The 21,863-nt window shown below is 36.2% G+C and overlaps 1 protein-coding gene and 1 pseudogene across 1 annotated transcript; both read right to left on the bottom strand.

Moving 5' to 3' along the window:
• Positions 1–4,208: 4,208 nt before the first annotated feature.
• Positions 4,209–6,014, bottom strand: LOC104662344 (olfactory receptor 52A5-like). Its single transcript, XM_010363347.2, has 2 exons — positions 6,004–6,014; positions 4,209–5,157 (listed from the first exon to the last, which is right to left on the bottom strand). The coding sequence occupies exons 1-2, from the start codon at positions 6,012–6,014 to the stop codon at positions 4,209–4,211; spliced, it is 960 nt and encodes a 319-aa protein (XP_010361649.2).
• Positions 6,015–6,494: 480 nt separating this feature from the next.
• LOC104662333 lies at positions 6,495–7,241 on the bottom strand (annotated as a pseudogene).
• Between the last annotated feature and the right edge of the window lie 14,622 nt (positions 7,242–21,863).

The raw sequence follows: 21,863 nt of genomic DNA, 5'->3' as shown, positions 1-21,863 counted from the left end.
ATTTATATCCACAACTGCATGTATTAGAAGAACATAAATATCTATAATTAATAATCTAAGCCTCTACATTAGGAGAATAAAGAACAATTTAAATCTAAAATAAAAAGAGAAAAACATTAAAAACTTTAAAATGTATCAAATAAATTGAATACAGGAAAAAATTCAGAAATTAATAAAACTAAAATATGGTTTCTAGAATAATCAATAAAATTGATAAACCTGTAGCCAAGCAAACAAGAAAATGATAGTGAAAACAAATTACTAATACCAGAAATAAAAGAGGGGGTCATCATGACTCATATGTGGACTTAAAAAAAAATAAAGAAGTGCTCTCACCAATCCTATGCCTATAATTTTGACAACAAATTATATGAACAAATTCCATAAAAACATGAACTGCCAAAATCTAGAAAGAATTAGTCCCATGAATTGGTTGACATCTATTAAAAATGAATCAAAAATAATAAATTTCTGGCCGGGCACGGTGGCTCAAGCCTGTAATCCCAGCACTTTGGGAGGCTGAGGTGGGTGGATTACGAGGTCAGGAGATCAAGACCATCCTGGCTAACACAGTGGAACTCCGTCTCTACTAAAAACACAAAAAATTAGCCAGGCATAGTGGCGGGTACCTGTAGTCCCAACTACTCAGGAGGCTGAAGCAGAAGAACAGCGTGAACCCGGGAGGTGGTGCTTGCAGTGAGCCGAGATTGTGCCACTGCACTCCAGCCTGGGCAACAGAGTGAGACTCCGTCTCAAAAATAAATAAAATAAAATAAATTTCTAAAACAAAAAACAATAGATTTCACTGGCAAATTCTAGAAAACATTTAAAGAAATGATATCAGTTCCTCTAATCTCTTCCAGAAAATAGAAGCATAGGGAATATTTCTTAATTCATTCTATGAGACCAGCATTATCCTAGTACCAAAGCCAAATGAAAAACATTAAGAGAATGAAAACTTAGACAAATGAGTCTCACGAATGTAGATGCACAAAGCCCTAACAAATTGTTAAGCAATCTAATCCTACAATTTATAAAACAATATTGTATTATGTCCATGGAATTTCTTTCAAGTGTTTAGGACAAGTTTAATATTTGAAAATCAATTAATGTCATTCATCACATCAATAGGTGATCATATCAATTAATGGAGCAATAGAATTTGCAAAACCTGGCACCCATTTATGAAACAAACAAACAAATCTTCCACTTTGTAAAAAAAACCTACAGAACAACCTTATAGTTAACTTTACACTAAAGGATGAAATACTAAATGCTTTTCCCCTAAGATCTGAAACAAGGCAATATTTCTCCCTCTCACCACTCCTGATCAACATCGTACTGTGGTTCCCAGCTAGTGCAATAACAAAAGGAAAGGAAATAAAAGGGTATACAGATTTGGAAGGAAGAAACACAACTATCTTTGTCCACACATCATGAAGTATACCGTGTGATACTGACCATGGCATTATGCATTTGTAAAACACACACACACACAAAAGAAGTTTACAGCATAGAGTTAACCTTATTATATGCAAATTAAAAATAATCAGAAGATAGGGGAGTTATAGAAAGAATGCATATGGTAACAAAATCATCTAACTGTATAATAGATATGTGAAACAATCTCACTGAGGGGGGTTGTGAGAAAAGCTACTGACATAAGTAACTTGGGAAATGAGTGGTGTGTAAAAACAAGGGCAAAAGGAACAGTGTGTAAACACTGTACTTACTTGATAAAGTTATTTCCCACAAAGCAAACATCATCAATTCTGATACTGCTTTATGTGTGTTCTAGAAATTACCAATGCAGTAAATGCATGATAGACAGTTGAAGCCAGGCTGTCCACTATTGGAGTGAGAATTTATAGATAAGCAAGGAGAAGAGGCTAGAAAAATCTATGTAGGAATAAAACAAAGTTGCACACATTAGTAGGAATCCAAGATTAGCTTAATTTAGGTCCAAATGGTTACATAAAAGAATATTTAGAATATTTATACATATGTGTATATACCTGAGTTAGCATACCCATATACAATTCCTTGCTGTGCCTGCTGAGAGAACCTGAAAGACAGACATTTAAGTCGGAACAAGTATACCTGGGACTCAAATACTGGTTCCTATTATGATTCACCAATAAATAAATAAAAGTTTTTGGAGAAACTGACACAGGAAATACCTAAGATGATCTTGGAGCATCTTTTAGTTCCATATAAGAGGGGCTAAAACACTCACATACATACATATATATTATAAATACACATATACACACAAATATATACACATATACACACATATATACACATATGTGTATATACATATACACACATATATATATACACACACACACACACACAAACATACACACCTGCACACACAATAAGGAGTAGGCTAAAGAGGAACAGAAGCCAAATGTAAAATATATCAATGACCAAACTGAAATAACTTGATAATAAGTAACAAAACAACATTGGATTATAATCCAAAGTATAGTATAAGTATCCCTAAATCCATACTGATATAAATAAATAATTGAATAAATTAATCAAAAGAAAATAAAATCTCCCATGTAGAAGAATTCTAAGTTATTTATTAAATTATGTAGCTATTCCCATCTTTATAAATAAGAAATATATAACTGCACTCCTTAAATGTGGATTGCATATGGTTACTTTAAAGAGTACAGTATGGGAATGTTTTAAAATAAGTTTAAAATGGAGAAAGCTCAAAACATTATTTCGGCCAAGTAATCAATGTCAACACACTCCGTGATAAATTATGTTGATGATAGATACCATTGATATAATGTGATCCAAATGGCACTTTAACTCTTACTTCCAAAATCACATAAGCAAACTCTAATTCTAAGAATGACATCAGATAAATTCCAGTAAGAGGGCATAATACAAAATACCTGAATAATATCAAGGCCATCAGAATTAAGGAAAGTCTCAAAAATTTTCACAGCCAAAAGAAGCCTGAGCAGACATGACAACTAAATGTAATGAGGCATCCTGAATAAAACCTTGGGGAAAAGGGAAATTAGATAAAAATTAAGAAAATATGAAAAACACTGTAGACTTTAGTTAATTATAACATATGAATATTAGTTTATTAATTGTAAAAAATATGCCATCCTAATGTACAATGCTAACAATAGAACAAACTAGGTGTAGAGTCAGTGGGAATAATTTGTACTATATATGTACTCAGATTTATGGAAATCACAATCAGTCCTAAATATAAAGTCAGTAATAATGCATTCCAATGCATATTTAAACATTTGGTACCTTGTAGTGTGCACATTATCATAAGACACAAAATAGACTCGAGTGGTAATGATGACGATAATGACAATCAAAATTCTAGGAGAAGAGTTGGTTCATTGTTATTAGAATTATCAGCTTTGACACTACGTTTATTCTGGTGTTAAAGAACTTCATGCACTTAATATTTTTAACTTCGTGCACTTAATATTTTAAGAGAATAACACTTAAATTTAAGATTCATTGAGGTATTATTAAGATAATTTAAGCTTATTTTAAGATTCATTGAGATATTTTAAAGACAATTTTTACACTGAATAATTGAAGAAATACGTTGAGTAATTGGACTACAAACAATCTTCATGATTTCTGTTTTTTTTATGACGTCTATTGACTGAGTACTGATTCAGTAGCATTAATAACTACTGAATCCATTTAACTAAAAATCCAAGGCTTACTGTCTTAAATGCAAACCTGCAACTTTATACATCAGCATATTAATATAGTGATTAGTATAGATTAGTGTGATCATAAAAATAGTACAAATGGTTTAGTTCATATTTATTAGAATTATAATAATTAGACTAAATTTTTTATGCAGTGGTGACAATGTAATAAATTTTTTAAACAGAGATTAAAATCAGTCAGTGTTGCTTTTTAAAAATATCTGTTATTGAGAGTTAATTAAATTATAAAAAAGATCTTTATAATTTGTGCCTTCATGTCATCTATTGATTAAATGTTATTAGCTCTGTGTGCTTCAATCAATTTTGTAACCAAAACAAGTGAAATTGTTTAAGTAGGAGTCAAAGTCTTACTGTTTCAAATGCAAAAGTAAAGCTATTTCAGCACACAATGAACTTGAGAAAGCACAGATTCTCATCAAGATAGAGGCTGCTTCAAAGTGACTTTTTGTTATTTAAAATGAGATAAATGAGAAATCAGGAAGGATTTTTAGAGTAGAAGATCTTGGACACTCCATCTCGAATTTGTTTGGTCTTTACTCCATAAACAATAGGACTGAGCAAAGGTGGGACAAGTAGGTAAATGTTGAACAGAAGAATATGAATATAGGATGGAATATGGAACCCAAACCTGTGTGTAAAGAAGGAAAAGAAACCCAGGAAATAAAACTCAAGGAAGACACAAATGTGGGCAATACAGGTGTTAAAGGCCTTGAACCTCGCTTCCTTTTGAGGCAGATTGAAAACAGTTATAAATATTCGAATGTAGGAGAGTGTGATGAAGATTACATCAAGTCCAAGTATACTGAAAGCCACAAACAGGCCATAGATCTTATCGATTCGAACGTCATCTGCTGCCAGCTTCACGATGGCCATGTGCTCACAATATGAATGTAAGACCACAGTGGTCCTGTAGAATTTCAGCCGACATTTAAGGAGAATGACACATGGAGCTGCAGACAAGGCTGCTCTGAGTGTCACCCCAACCCCTATCTGAGTGAGAAATTGGTGGGTAAAAATGACTGCATGTCTCAGAGGATCACAGATTGCCACATAACGGTCCAGGGCCATGGCCAGCAAAATACCCGACTCAATAGGCTGAAATGAGTGGATGAACCACATCTGCAAGAGACAGGCATCGAAGTGTATTTGTGGCGGATGAAACCAGAATATTCCTAGCATTTTGGGTAGGATGCAGGTACTGAGAGCAATGTCTGTTGCTCCAAGCATTGCCAGGAAGACATACATGGGCTCATGAAGGCTGCGCTCAGCTTTGATGATGACCAAGAGCAGGGAGTTCCCAAACACAGCCATGATGTACATGGCGCAGAAAGGAATTCCAATCCAGAACTGCACAGACTCCAAGCCAGGGATCCCAATCAGCGTCAGCACTGAAGACATAAAGACTGTGCCATTGAGCTTAAGCCTGTTGACTTACAGCTGCTTTAGAAAGCCTTCTGGTTTAGTTAGCTTTTTTGTTTTCTCTCTTCTGCTCTCTGTTCTTGCCTAGATTTATAGAAATGTATATATTCAGAAATTAAATATGGCTTTAAGGGCATTTTGTCAAGCATACTCCTGTACTGGTTAAATAGATCCAGGAATACCTCCTAAGAGCCTCTCTCTCGTAATCTTTCTCTGTCCCATTTTGTCTCTATTTCAACACAAAAGCATACAATACACACACTATTCAACAGACAAAGACTTCCTCACAATAGTGTTATGTCTGTATTTCTGTGTATTTATCAGTTGAAAAATATCAGTTTGGTTTTGCAATACGTTTAGAGATAAACAAATACAAAATAAAATTGATTATATGTCAAATGGTAAACAAGTCAGATGGAAATGACTGAAACTTGATATATGAGTAAAATCTTATCAAATTTTAGAGCTGGAAATGTACTTACAAAATTGTATTTGATAGAATAATAGCCTCAAAGAGAATAATAGCTTAAATCATAATACATTTTATTTATCTTGAAACGTTTTGTCATATTAACATATCAATAAGTAATAGCTTAAATCATAATACATTTTATTTATCTTGAAGCATTTTGTTATATTAATATATCAATAAGTAATCTTTTAAAAATATATAAGGTGATTACAAATTATTTAGTAAAATAAATCTGAAAGCATCAAACAAACAAACACAAATATTTCAAATGTTCTAGAAAACATTGTAAAGATAAATGTATTTGTTCAATGGAATTTAATTTATGATGTTATTTGTTAAAAAGAATAAACAATTTTTATATATTTCCTTTTTATATACAGAACATCCATTGCTCTTTATTTGATCTGACAAAATGTGCACTATTAAAACAGGTAACAAACCTTGAGCTTATATTGAATTTGACAAATTGAGTTCTGTAATATCTAGAATATCATATAAGAAATATCAACTGAGGGAAAAGAGAAGTACCACATGCAGATGCTCCTGGCAAGGAGGGAAATGTATCTGCAGGTGATGTCCAGAGTGTGCATTAAAAAAATCCTAGAGAAAATGGCATTAACTTACTTGGGTGAAATGTTTTTCTTTTGAGGGGGAAGAAGAGGTGGTAAAGAGGGGCAGGAATTCAAAGGCTTGTGCAGAATGGCTTCTCCATTTCAATATGGTATTAAAAATATTTAATCATTGCACTAGGGCACCTTTGAGGAAAAGAACATCTTAACCAGAGTAGGCTCATTGTATAATTCTTTAGCAACATGTACAATTTTCAAGTAATAAAGCAGACTTAAAGGATAATTTCATTTTAACAGCAGCTATCTATTTTTCTTCTCGTCCTCTGAAGTTTGATCTGTTTTAGTATCACAGGCATACTTTTCCATACATTTTCTAGGGAACCATCCCCTTATCCTTGAAACACCTTCTTGTCATCAAGAATTTTGTCTCCATATAACCAATATCGTAAACCTCTTGTGGCTAAAATGAACTTCCCTTTTCGTAGCTCTATTTGAGGCCCTTCAGTGCAGGGCTTGTGAAGAAGGTTTTGATTCATTTATTCGATGGACAGCAGGCATCACTATAATCTATTAGTTCTGACTCTCTTATCTGCTTTTTGTTTCAACTGTTCTATTGTTAAGCTGTACTGGTGACAGCCTTCTCTTACTGGCCACTCAAGTCCATCTTCTTCAGGGACCCCTGACCACATAAATACCTGTTTAAAGCTCCTCCATCTACTTCCTATACCATAAGGAAAAACAAAGACTTCATCTAGTTGATAATATTGAATTCGATCTTTAGCCTTCTCCTCAATCCGTGATTCAATAGAAGTTTTGTTTCTGAGAATTATTTTCATCTGGATAAAAAACAACATCCCACCAGCTATGTTTTTTCCTAAAGTCAATCCCAAGGCAAACAAGATGGCAGCAAATGCAGCTAATCCAAGTGGAACAATTGGAAGAGGATCTCTCCAGGCTGCACTCATGTCAGTCTTCACTGTGTTCCACCCAAATGAGAGCCGATTATAAAGCTTTGTGTACACAGTCATCACAAAAATGAAAGCAGCATGGATATTTATTTCTTATTGCAATACTTGTATGTCTTATATAAAGTCTAATTGTTCTTTGGTTTAACGGGTAGGGTAAAATGTATTTATGACAAGATGGGCATCTAACCTTGCAGAAGAAGAGAGTGAAGTTGCTCTGAACTGGGTACAAAATTTGAATGGAAAATTTGTTTTTTTCTGATATTGTTCTCTTTTTTGATTCCCTTTTGAAAAGGCGTGAGTTATGCATTTATGCACATTACGTGGTTTCCTCCAATAATATCTCTGTATTAGAAAATTAATTCAATTAATTAAACCCCTGCCCCTTCTAATGCCTTAAGCATGTGTTTAGGTGATTGCTGGGTAATCTAGGACTGAGATGATTGTATAATCATTGGTAAACAGCTTTCCCATCAGTTTAGCTCTCTGATATTCCCGAGTGCATGAATGGAAACCACTTCTGGACCTTTTGGACTGATCTAATTTTTCTTTGCCTGGCTCTTTATGTTCTTCCTACACAATCTTACCTCCCTAAATACAACTATCCCATTAGCATCCCATCACACACACGCACTCTCTCTCTCTCTCTCACACACACACACACACAGAGATAGATAGAGAGAGAGAGAGAGAGAGAAACAACTTTTGACAAATTTTTCCCATCAAATTCATTTTAAGTAAAGGCAAGACAATATGTATAGGTATACATAGATACTTTTCTTTTTCCAGTGTGAGATGAAACAGCTTTGTTCTCCAGGAAAACTGTCATTTGCATCATCTCCAGTTTTTCATACTTGCTGATCACTATCTGTGATATTTTCTATTAGCTGTGGTAGAGCCCCAGTGTGGCTTGTGACCACGTTGTGCAAAATACAGAACCACATGAAGGAGCTTTTTTCCAAAGTTTGCTTAATAACTAAGAGAAAGCTGATGTCGACTTTGATGGGCATTTCTTCCATCCTAATATCAAAGAATCTCTTACATGGAAAAGATTCAAACACTAGAAATGCTTTATGTGTTTCACTATAGGAACCTTCAATCTAACCTCTTAGCTACCTTGTGTGCTATTAATTCCACCAAGAGGTAAACATCTGTGGATCCAATTTATGTTTATACAAATATATATTATATAAAATATAAATAAATATTTTAGGCAGAGTTCTATTAAAGGACCATTTTTCCAAAAAGACAGGAGAGCTCTAAATTACCCACAGTGAAGATTTATTTTTACTCATATTGGGTGACAATAGATTTTTTTCCTTCAGTAGGCTGTACCAAGTATTTTTCAAAGGCATCATGGAGTCAGAATTATAAGTGAGCCCAAAATGCCATCTAACTCCCTTAGTCTCTTAAGAAACATAAAGACAGAGGTTTTTTTTGTCTGTTTGTTTTGATTTGCTTTTTAATTTCAACACTTATCCTTGCTTACTAAGGAATAGACCAATCTTTCTAACCATGTATCTATCTGTCATTAATTCTCTTAGTCTGCAGTCCAATGCTCTAACCCTGAGCTATACCCCCTCCTATATCTGTCATTAATTCTCACGATCAACTCTCCATACCCTTATGAAGGTCTTTGATGTGAAGCCATTATTCTGTTACTTTTTCATTGTTGCTTATTCAATCAGGCAAAATCTCCTCTGCATAATACCATCCAGATAAGTTACCTTCTGCTGATCAATGCCTAAAAACAGCCTATCCTATATTTCTCCCAGAGAAATCCACTGCTCAATGTAGTTTCTAAATCATTGTTTTTCTATACATTTCATTTATTTTAATATTTTTGTCCCCTTGTATCTGTGTTGATATGTCACCCAACAAATTCCTTAGAATTTTTTTTTTTTTTTTCTGACAGTGTGTAGAATTTAACTTGAGGAATGAGATCCCCAGTTTTAAAATCATATACATCTAAATTTTCATAATTAAAAAAGTAAAGAAATAAAAAAGTACATCACATTTTATAATTAGGGTACAAAAAGGTAAGAGAGACAAATATTTTTGTGTCTGGATCTTATTTTTATGTCTTGGTGGATACACTAGTATACTAACTTTGCTTTATGCGTTAATATGAGGACAATAGCCATGTCTCCCTCCATGAACAAAAGCTTTCATTCATGTTTCACATTAGCTTCACAGAACTGCAACATAAACTTGCACTTTACCTTGGAAAATTATGTATTAGACATTACTCATATATACATGTTACTTACAATTTCATATCCTGACAAATCTCTCATTTTTCTATCCAGCATATTGTCATGTCTTTTTCTTTCTTTCTTTCTTTTATTCAGAGCCAGTACTTCATCTTAATGATTCACATTCTTTTACTTTTTGTTCATGGTAAAACACATTAGTTACTCCTTTGATACCTGACACAATAACCATGCTCCCTCTGTGCCTGAAAAATCTTACATTTCAATCAGTACATTCAGCTTTTCTGACAGAGAAGCTCAATGATAAAGAGAAAACTACATTTCTCAAAAGGTGGCCACTACAATTTATGCAGCTCTGGATTCTCTGGCTAAGTTCCAGAATTTCTACTCTTTTTTTTTTTTTTTTTTTTTTTTTTGGAGACAGTCTTGCTCTGTCGCCCAGGCTGGAGTACAGTAGCCGAATCTTGGCTCACTACAAGCTCTGCCTCCTAGGTTCATGCCATTCTCCTGCCTCATTCTCCTGAGTAGCTGGGACTGCAGGTGCCCGCCATGATGCCTGGCTAATTTTTTTTTGTATTTTTAGTACAGACGGGGTTTCACTGCGTTAGCCAGGATGGTCTCGATCTCCTGACCTCGTGATCTGCCCTCACCGGCCTTCCAAAGTGCTAGGATTACAGGCGTGAGCCAACGCGTCCGGCCTAGAATTTCTACTCTTAAACTTCACCTCTCTCTTCAAATTGTCTATTATAACTCCTCTCTTCATCATAAAATGTTAGTTACAATTATACAGACTCTCAACTCCTCTTCCTCATTCCCTATCCCAGCAGGAAGGACATCTCTCCTCCACTTCTAGGAAGTTTTCCTGTGTTCTCTATTTGCTTGATTATTGTCTTTTCATTAAAGCCTTGTAATATAAGCATTTAAAATATATTTGTTTTTACACTACTAACAAAATATTCATGCTTAAACACATTATGTTATACTATAAGCAGTAATCTCCTCCTGATATTCTCTGTTTTACATTTTATTTACAGCTAGGAAGTTCAAACGTGGATGAAAAATACATATCTCAGATTTAAAGTTTCTTTGAATTAAACTCACTCTTCACATTGCTGTTGGCAGAGAGTTTCTCCCTTTTATCCCCAGTTCCTTCTGATCCATAAAGTAGGAAATGCTTCCGCTGAAAAATTTGGGAAGGTAAACTACTCTTAATTCTACTTAATCACTCATTCTTCCAAGAAGGTGAAGATGAATAGTGACTCATGTGGTTGTTGAGATTGGGAAAAATGTTCATTTTATGAGAGTCACTTTATTACTTCTGGTGGTCTGGCTCTAAGTTCTCTTTCTCTCCTTTTCATGCTCTCTCTCTCTCTCATATCTCCATCTGTATCCATTTCTATCTACCATCTTTATCTATCTCTATCTCTACCTTTCCAATACACTCAAGACCAGCATGTCTTTCTGCTTCTGCTGTCACAGAGTAGATAACTTCATTTTGGAATGACTGTAGCTGGTTGGGGAACTCACTGTAGTTCAGGGAGTAGTAAAATACCTGATTTGGACATGATCTTCAAGTATTTTGATTTAATGTGGCTTCATTAATCATGTAGACAACGTAGCTCAGTAGATTGGGGATTCCTATAAAGAGATATTTGTGCAATTGCATGTGGAAAAAAATCGTATTTCTCTGGAATAAAACTGGATAACTACTGTTCATTTAAACTCAGTCTACATTCAGTGACTAAATGCTTAGCATATAATTGTTTTTACTTTATCTTAACATTGCTAAAATACTTATTTTCACTCTTAACAAAATCGTATCTTAGAATTTTAAAGACTGTTTTTGAGTTGTACACTTTTCTTAGACTTTACTCTATAATATTTTCTTTAGATTTTCATGTCCTTACCACCTGACAAATACCAATTTATCATTCAACTTTCAGCTCAAGAATCACCTCCTCTATGAAACATTCCTAACGTTTTTAACAGAGCTGAAAATTCTTCCTTTGGATCTTAAATGTAAAATGACTATTCAGTGCATCCTAGTAGGAATTAATTTAATCTGTTATGTTTACTGGATCTACTTTACATAAAAATGCATAAAATGTAATATGGTTGCAAATTCATTTATTCTATCGCCCAGAGTGTATCAGAATGGAGAAGGGATTATGGGGAATTAGAAAATGTGAGGAACTAATCTAAGAAACATGCTAACTATCTTGATATTTAAGCTTTCTTTGTTTCCATTTTGGCATTATCTTTATATGTTTTCCTGAGTCAGGGTCAGACCATATACCTGCTTTAGTCGAAAATCTGAAAGATACACCAAAAACAAGAAAAGACAAAAAAAAAAAAAAAAAAAAAAAAAAAGCTGAAAATGCTTACTAGGCCAAGAGAAACTGGTATCCTAGGTCAAATCCTGACAATTGGGTTATTATTTTTCTTTAAGAATTTCTGCTCAGAGTAACTCCTTATGCTGAATTAAATATTCAGTTACCATATTCTCCTTAGATTCTGTCTAATCATTTCTCTATCTGCATCTCAGAGGAACCTAGAAGAACACATACTCACAAGCTTAATTTTCCAATCTTCTCATGTGCATGCACCTACTCATGCTGGTATAGCGATACATGCAGTTATAAATAAACCATTTTTAATGAGACAAATATAGCATCAGCAGTTGGGCAACAGTATGAGCCAATTCTCTTGAGGAATGAAAGATTGATAAATTTTATTCCCTATCGTGAATCCTATTTAATCCATCTGCCTTTAAAAAAATGTTGGCATGAAAATAAGTTGTATAAAAATAAATCGAAAACTTCTTGGTCTCTACTCCCTGAATATTAGTGATTCTTATTACTTATTTCATAGAATTTTCACAGAAGAAATTTCAGTCTTCCGTTTTCCTTCAAGCTTGAGTTAATAACAAGCAGGTCAAGGGATGCCCTCCTATAGTATCACACACACACGCGTGTGTGTGTGTGTGTGTGTGTGAGCAAGAGAGAGAGAGAGAAAGAGAGAGAATTGAATACATTCATGGTGGGAAGAAGTCAGAATCAATTCTAGGAAAGCATTTCCATTATATTCAGAGACTTATAATTCAATTTCATGTAACATGAAAACAAGTAAAACTAGTCCTTCCAAGAGCTAATCTGAACAACACCAGTAGCATTTATTTGGAATCCGTGATTATTTTCTTTTACATATAACTGCTCTTTAATTCTCAAAACTACTTGCTCCCATGTTTAATATTCAGCTCTCAGATCAAGCATGATCTCCACGAAACAACTCCAGATGTTCCTTTTTCAGCTTTTATTTTAATTTCCAGAGTATGTGGGCAGGATGTGCAGGTTTGTTACATAGGTAAACAGGTGCTTCACAGACCATCCCATCACCTAGGTATTAACCCCAGCATGCATTAGCTGTTCTTCCTGATGATCCCCCTCCCCTGCCACCCTTCAACAGGCTCCAGTGTGTGTTGTTTCCCATGATGTGTCGACACGTTATCATCATTCAGTTTCCACTTGTAAGTGAGAAAACGCAGTGCTGGGTTTTGTGTTCCTGCATTAGTTTGCTGAGGATAACAGCTTCCAGCTCCAGCCATGTCCCTGCAAAAGACATGATCTCATCCCTTTTTATGAGTTCATAGTGTTCCATAGTGTATATGTACCGTATTTTCTTTATCCAGTCTATCACTGATGGGCATTTAGGTTGATTCCATGTCTTTGCTATTGTAAATGTGCTACGATGAACATATATATGCATGTATCTTTATAATAGAATGATTTGTATTCCTTTGGGCATATACCCAGTAATAGAAATGTGGGTCAAATGGTATTTTTGCTTCTAGATCATTGGGGAATTGCCACACTCGCTTCCACAATGGCTGAACTAATTTACACTCCCAGAAACAGTGGCAAACCTCTCCTTTTCCTCTGCAACCTGCCAACACCTATTGTTTCTTGACTTTTCTTTTTTTTCTTTTTTTGTGGTGGAGTCTTGGTCTGTCACCCAGGCTGGAGTACAGTGGCATGATCTTGGCTCACTGCAACCTCTACCTCCCAGGTTCAAGTGACTCTCCTGCGTCAACCTCCTGAATAGCTGGGACTATAGACATATGCCACCATGCCCGGCTATTTTTTGTGTATTTTTAGTAGAGACAGGGTTTCACCGTGTTAGTGGTTTTGTGGTTAGGTGAGGATGGTCTCAATCTCCTCACCTCATGATCTGCCTGCCTCAGCCTCCCAAAATGCTGTGATTATAGGTGTGAGCCTTGGCCCTCTTGACTTTTTAATAATCACCATTCTGACTAGTATGAGATAGTATCTCACTGTGGTTTTGATTTTCATTTCTCTAATGATCAGTGATGTTGTGCCTTTTTTCATATGTTTGTTGGCCACATAAATGTCTTCTTGTCCTTTGCCCACTTTTTAATGAGGTTGTTTTCTCTTGTAAACTTGTTTAAGTCCCTTGTATACTCTAGATATTAGAACTTTGTCAGACAGACAGATTGCAAAAATTTTGTCCCATTCTGTAGGTTGTCTGTTCACTCTGATGATAGTTTCTTTGGCTGTGCAGAAGCCCCTTAGTTTAATTAGATCCCATTTGTCAATTTTAGCTTTTGTTTCAATTGCTTTTGGCATTTTCATCATTAAATCTTTGCCCATGCCTATATTCTGAATGGTATTGTCTAGACTAAGCCGGCTGAACCGCAGAAACTATAGTTGCCCCTTCCCTCAGGGGATTTGTTCCAGGGAAAGATCAGAGTTCTGTCTGTATAACCCTGGCTGGAGTTGCCTAATTTCCTGCAGGAAGTCCCCACCAGTGAGGAGGGATGGATCAGGGTCCCACTTAAAGAAACAGTGGACATAGCCTGGCACAGCAGCTGTGCTGCATCGTTGGAAATTCCTCCTGATCTGTACTGCCAGGACTCCCTGGAGCCAGCAGGTTAGAACAGTGGACTTGAACTACAGAAATGGCAGTCACCCAGTTGTATTATGGGATGGCCGAATAGGAACAGCTCCGGTATGCAGCTTCCAGTGTGATTGACACAGAAGATGGGTGATTTCTGCATTTTCAACTGAGGTACTTGGTTCATCTCACTGGGACTGGTCAGAAAGTGGGTGCAGCACATGGAGGGTGAGTAGAAGCAGGCTGGGGCATCGCTTCACCTGGGAAGTGCAAGACATGGAGGGATTTCCATTTCCTAGCCAAAGGAAGCTGTGACAGACTGTACCAAGAAAATCGGGACATTGCCACCTACGCACTATGCTTTTCCAATGGTCTTAGCAAATGGCACACTAGGAGATTATATCCTGCACCTGGCTCAGCAGTTCCCATGCCCACGGAACCTTGCTCACTGCTAGTCCAAGATCGAACTGCCAGGCAGCAAGCTTGACTGGGTGAGGGGCGTCCGCCATTGCTGAGGCTTCAGTAGGTAAACAAAGCAATGAGGGAGTCTCAAACTGGGTGGAACCCATCACAGCTCAAGGAGGCCCGCCTGCCTTTGTAGACTCCACCTCTGGGGGCAGGGCATAGCTGAACAAAAGGCAGCAGAAACTTCTGCAGACTTAAACATCCCTCTTTGACAGCTCTGAAGAGAGCAGTGGTTCTCCTAGCACAGTGATTGAGCTCTGAGAACAGACAGACTGCCTCCTTAAGTGGGTCCCTGACCCCAGTGAAGCCTAACTTGGAGACACCTCTCAGTAGGGCCAACTGACACCTCATACAGCCAGGTGCCCTTCTGAGATGAAGTTTCCAGAGGAAGGATCAGGCAGCAATATTTGCTGTTTTCCAATATTTGCTGTTCTGCAATATTTTCTGTTCTACAATATTTGCTGGTAATACCCAGGCAAACAGGGTCTGGAGTGGACCTCCAGCAAACCCCAATAGACCTGCAGCTGCGGGACCTGACTGTTAGAAGGAAAACTAACAAACAGAAAGGAATAGCATCATCAATGACAAAAAGGACATCCACACCAAAACCCCATCTGTAGGTCACCATCATAAAAGATCAAAGATAGATAAAACAACAAAGATGGGGAGGAACCAGAACAGAAAAGCTGAAAATCCTAAAATCCAGAGCTCACCTTCTCCTCCAAAGTATCCCAGCTCCTCGCCAGCAATGGAACAAAGCTGGAAGGAGAATGACTTTGATGAGTTGACAGAAGTAGACCTCAGAAAGTCAGTAATAAAAAACTTCTCTTAGCAAAAGGAGGATGTTCGAACCCATTTCAAGGAAGCTAAAAACATTGAAAAAAGATTAGACAAATGACTAACTAGAACAAACAGTGTAGAGAAGATCTTAAATGACCTGATGGAGCTGAAAACCATGGCATGAGAACTACGTGATGTATGCACAAGCTTCAGTAGCCGATTTGATCAAGTGGAAAAAAGAGTATCAGCGATTGAAGATCAAATCAATGAAATGAAGTGAGAAGAGAAGCTTAGAGAAAAAAGAGTAAAAAGAAATGAACAAAGCCTACAAGAAATATGGGACTATGTGAAAAGACCAAATCTACATCTGATTGGTGTACCTGAAAGTGACAGAGAGGATGGAACCAAGTTGGAAAACACTCTTCAGGATATTATTCAGGAGAACTTCCCCAACCTATCCAGGCAGGCCAACATTCAAATTCAGGAAATACAGAGAACACCACAAAGATACTCCTCAAGGAGAGCAACCCCAAGACATATAATTGTCAGATTCACCAAAGTTGAAATGAAGGAAAAAATGTTAAGGGCAGCCAGAGAGAAAGGTCGGGTTACCTGCAAAGAGAAACCCATCAGACTAAGAGCTGATGTCTTCGAAGAAACTCTACAAGTCAGAAGAGAGTGGGGGCCAATATTCATCATCCTTAAAGGAAAGAATTTTCAACCCAGAAATTCACATCCAGCCAAACTAAACTTCGTAAGTGAAGGGGAAACAAAATTCTTTACAGACAAGCAAATGCTGAGAGATTTTATCATCACCAGGCCTGCCTTACAAGAGTTCCTGAAGGAAGCACTAAACATAGAAAGGAACAACTGGTTCCAGCCATTGCAAAAACATGCCAAATTGTAAAGACTACTGATGCTAGGAAGAAGCTGCATCAACTAACAAGCAAAATAACCAGCTAACATCATAATGAAAGGATCAAATTCACACATAACAATATTAACCTTAAATGTAAATGGGCTAAATGCCCCAATTAAAAGACACAGACTGGCAAATTGGGTAAAGAGTATGACCTATCAGTGTGCTGTATTCAGGAGATCCATCTCACATGCAGAGACACACACAGACTTAAAAAAAAAAAAGGATGGAGGAAGAGATCTACCAAGCAAATGGAAAGCAAAAAAAAAAAAAAAAAAAAAAAAAAAAAAAAAAAAAAAAAAGAAAGAAAGAAAAGAAAAAGAGAAGAAAGAAAGCAGGGGTTGCAATCCTAGTCTCTGATAAAACAGACTTTAAACCAACAAAGATCAAAAGAGACAAGGCCATTACATAATAGTAAAGGGATCAATCCAACAAGAAGAGCTAACTATCCTAAATATATATGCACCCAATACAGGAGCACCTAGATTCATAAAGCAAGTCCTTGGAGACCTACAAAGCGATTTAGACTCCCCCACAATAATAATGGGAGACTTTAACACCCCACTGCCAATATTAGAAAGATCAATGAGACAGAAGGTCAACAGGGATATCCAGGACTTGAACTCAGCTCTGCACCAAGCAGACCTAATAGACATCTACAGAACTCTCCACCCCAAATCAACAGAATATACATTCTTCTCAGCACCACATCACACTTATTCCAAAATTGACCACATAGTTAGAAGTAAAGCACTCCTCAGCAAATGTAAAAGAACAAAAATCACAACAAACTGTCTCTCAGACCACAGTGCAATCAAATTAGAACTCAGGATTAAGAAACTCACTCAAAACTGCACAACTACATGGAAACTGAACAGCCTGATCCTGAATGACTACTGGGTCCATAATGAAATGAAGGCAGAAATAAAGATGTTATTTGAAACCAATGAGAACAAAGACACAATATATCAGAATCTCTGGGACATATTTAAAGCAGTGTGTAGAGGGATATTTATAGTACTAAATGCCCACAAGAGAAAGCTGGAAAGATCTAAAATGGACACCCTAAAATCACAATTAAAAGAACTAGATAAGCAAGAGCAAACACATTCAAAAGCTAGCAGAAGTCAAGTAATAACTAAGATCAGAGCAGAACTGAAGGAGATAGAGACACAAAAAAACCTTCAAAAAATCAAAGACTCCAGGAGCTGGTTTTGTGAAAAGGTCAGCAAAATTGATAGAACACTAGCAAGACTAATAAAGAAGAAAAGAGAGAAGAATCAAATAGACGCAATAAAAAATGATAAAGGGGATATCACCACCAACCCCACAGAAATACAAGCTACCATCAGAGAATACTATAAACACTTCTACTCAAATAAACTAGAGAATCTAGAAGAAATGGATAAATTCCTGGATACATACACCCTCCGAAGACTAAACCAGGAAGAAGTTGAACCTCCGAATATACGAATAACAGGCTCTGAAATTGAGGTGATAATTAATTACCTACCAACCAAAAAAAGCCCAGGGCCAGGCGAACTCACAGCAGAATTCTATCAGAGGTACAGAGAGGAGCTGATACCATTCCTTCTGAAACTATTCCAATCAATATAAAAAGAGGGAAATCTCCCTAACTCATTTTATGAGGCCAGCATCATCCTGATACCAAAGCCTGGCAGAAACACAACCAACAAAGAGAATTTTAGACCAATATCCCTGATGAACACTGATGCAAAATCCTCAGTAAAATACTGGCAAACTGAAACCAGCAGCACATCAAAAAGGTTATCCACCACAATCAAGTTGTCTTCATCCCTGGGATGCAAGGCAGGTTCAACATACGCAAACCAATAAATGTAATCCATCATATAAACAGAACCAAAGACAAAAACCACATGATTATCTCAATAGATGCAGAAAAGGCCTTTGACAAAATTCAAAAGCCCTTCATGCTAAAAACTCTCAATAAACTAGGTACTGATGGAACATATCTCAAAATAATAAGAGCTATTTATGACAAACCCACAGCCGATATCATACTGAATGGGCAAAACCTGGAAGCATTCCCTTTGAAAAGTGGCACAAGACCAGGATGCCCTCTCTCACCACTCCTATTCAACATATTGTTGGAAGTTTTGGCCAAGGCAATCAGGCAAGAGAAAGAAATAAAGGGTATTCAGTTAGGAAAAGAAGAAGTCAAATTGTCCCTGTTTGCAGATGACATGATTGTATATTTAGAAAACCCAATCATCTCAGTCCAAAATCTCCTTAAGTTGATAAGCAACTTCAGCAAAGTTCCAGGATACAAAATCAATGTGCAGAAATCACAAGCATTCTTACACAGCAATAACAGACTAACAGAGAGCCAAATCATGATTGAACTCCCATTCACCATCGCTACAAAGAGAATAAAATACCTAGGAATCCAACTTACAAGGGATGTGAAGGACCTCTTCAAGGAGAACTATAAACCACTGTTCTATGAAATAAAAGAGGACACAAATAAATGGAAGAACATTCCATGCTCATGGATAAGAAGAATCAATGTCAACAAAATAAAAGAGGACACAAACAAATGGAAGAACATTCCATGCTCATGGATAGGAAGAATCAGTATCATAAACATGGCCATACTGTCCAAGGTAATTTATAGATTCAATGCCATCTCCATTAAGCTACCAATGACTTTATTCATTGAATTGTAAAACACTACTTTAAAGTTCATATGGAACCAAAATGAGCCCGCATTGCCAAGACAATACTAAGCAGAAAGAACAAAGCTGGAGGTACCTGACTTCAAACTATACTACAAGGCTAAAGTAACCAAAACAGCATGGTACTGGTACCAAAACAGAGATATAGACCAAAGAGACAACTCAGAGATAACACCACACATCTACGACCATCTGATCTTTGACAAACCTGACAAAAACAAGAAATGGGGAAAGGATTCCCTATTTAATAAATGATGCTGGTAAACTGGCTAGCCAAACATAGAAAGCTGAAACTGGATCCCTTCCTTACATCTTATACAAAAATTAATTCAAGATGGATTAAAGACTTAAATGTTAGACCTAAAACCATAAAAACCCTAGAAGAAAACATAGGCAATACCATTCAGGACATAGGCATGGGCAAGGACTTCATGACTAAAACACCAAAGGCAATGGCAACAGAAGCCAAAATTGATAAATGGGATCTAATTAATCTAAAGAGCTTCTGCACAGCAAAAAAAAAAAAAAAAAAAAAAAAAAAACAAAACAAAAACAAAAAAAACTGCCGTCAGAGTGAACAGGTAACCTACAGAATGGGAGAAAATTTTTGCAATCTGCCCATCTGACAAAGGGCTAATATCCAGAACCTACAAAGAACTCAAACAAATTTATGAGAAAAAATCAAACAACCCCAACAAATTAGTGGGCAAAGGATATGAACAGACACTGTCAAAAGAAGACATTTATGCAGCCAACAGTCACAAGAAAAAGTGCTCATCATCACTGGTCATCAGAGAAATGCAAATCAAAACCAAAATGAGGTACCATCTCACAACAGCTAGAATGGCGATCATTAGAAAGTTAGGAAACAACAGGTGCTGGAGAGGATGTGGAGAAATAGGAATGCTTTTCCACTGATGTTTTGAGTGTAAACTATTTCAACCATTGTTGAAGACAGTGTGGCGATTCCTCAGGGATCTAGAACCAGAAATACCATTTGACCCAGCAATCCCATTACTGGGTATATACCCAAAGGATTATAAATCATGCTGCTATGAAGACAGATGCACACGTATTTTTATTGCGACACCATTCACAATAGCAAAGACTTGGAACCAATCCAAATAACCGTCAATGATAGATTGGATTAAGAAAATGTGGCACATATACATCATGGAATGCTATGCAGCCATAAAAAGGATGAGTTCATGTCCTTTGTAGGGACATGGATGAAGCTGGAAACCATCATTCTGAGCAAACTATCACAAGGACAGGAAATCTGTCTACTATAAAGACACATGCACATGTACGTTTATTGCAGCACTATTCACAATAGCAAAGACTTGGAACCAACCCAAATGTCCATCAATGGTAGACTGGATAAACAAAATGTGGCACATATACACCATGGAATACTATGCAGCCATAAAAAATAATGAGTTCATGTCCTTTGCAGGAGCATGGATGAAGTTGGAAACCATCATTCTCAGCAAACTAATACAGGAATGGAAAACCAAACACCACATGTTCTCACTCATAAGTGGGAGATTAACAATGAGAACATATAGGCATCACACACTGGGGCCTTTCGAGTGGGTGGGAGGCATTGGGAGGGATAGCATTAGGAGAAATAATTATTGTAAATGACAAGTTGATAGGTGCAGCAAACTAGCATGGTACATGTATACCTACGTAACAAATGTGAACGTTCTGCACATATATCCCAGAACTTAAAGCATAAATATATCTATATATATATACACACTAAAAATTTCAGCAAACATAACCCAGTTATTTTTAACATTCAAATGTCAGTCAATGTAGCATACCATACAGAGAGATTAAAATATATGTGTATGTGTGTGTATAAATATGTATATACGTGTATATGTGTGTATATATGTATATAAATATATGTATACACAAATATACATATGCATAGGTATATGTGTGTGTATATATGCTTATATATATACATGTATACATATATATACACACACACAAACACATATACACATACACACATATACTATAGTAGTCTTTTAGTTGCTGGAGAAAAATATACCTGACTGAATTCAACACCCAAGCCCAAAATCATGCATATTGTTTCCCATGTTTTCTATCTTAATGATTTGTATTTAGATCTGTGCTCTACTTTGGAAATAGTATGTAGTCTGTATCTAGATTAACATTTTTTTGCATATGAATGTCCAATTGTTTCAGCAGTATTTTTAGCTTTATTGAGGCTTGGCAATTAAAACAATTGTTTATATCTAAGGCATACAAAGTGGCATTTTGTCACAAGTATATTGTGCATAATGATTTCAACAATTATGCTAATTAACACATCCTTCATCCCATGTAGTAGTTTGTGTGTGTCTGTGTGTGTGTGTGTGTAGTGTGAGAATTTTTAGGTCTACTCATTTAGCAAATTTCCAGTATATAATGCGTAATTATTAACTATACTTACCTTACTGTACCTTAAATATCTAGAATGTATTCATCTTATAATTGAAAATCTTCAATTTTGACCAATATCTCCCATTTCCTTCACCCCTCAATCCCTGGCAACTACCACTCTACCCTCTGTTTCTCTAAGTTTGGCATTTTAGATTTTACGTAAGTGATAGCATACAACATTTGTCTTTCTTTGTCTGACCTTTTTAACTTAGCATAATGTCTTGCAGTTTTATTCATTT

Source organism: Rhinopithecus roxellana, chromosome 15, assembly GCF_007565055.1.
Source record: "Rhinopithecus roxellana isolate Shanxi Qingling chromosome 15, ASM756505v1, whole genome shotgun sequence".
NCBI lineage: Eukaryota > Metazoa > Chordata > Mammalia > Primates > Cercopithecidae > Rhinopithecus > Rhinopithecus roxellana.
Note: the sequence above shows the minus strand (reverse complement) of the source record. Positions and strands in the feature narration are given on the sequence as shown.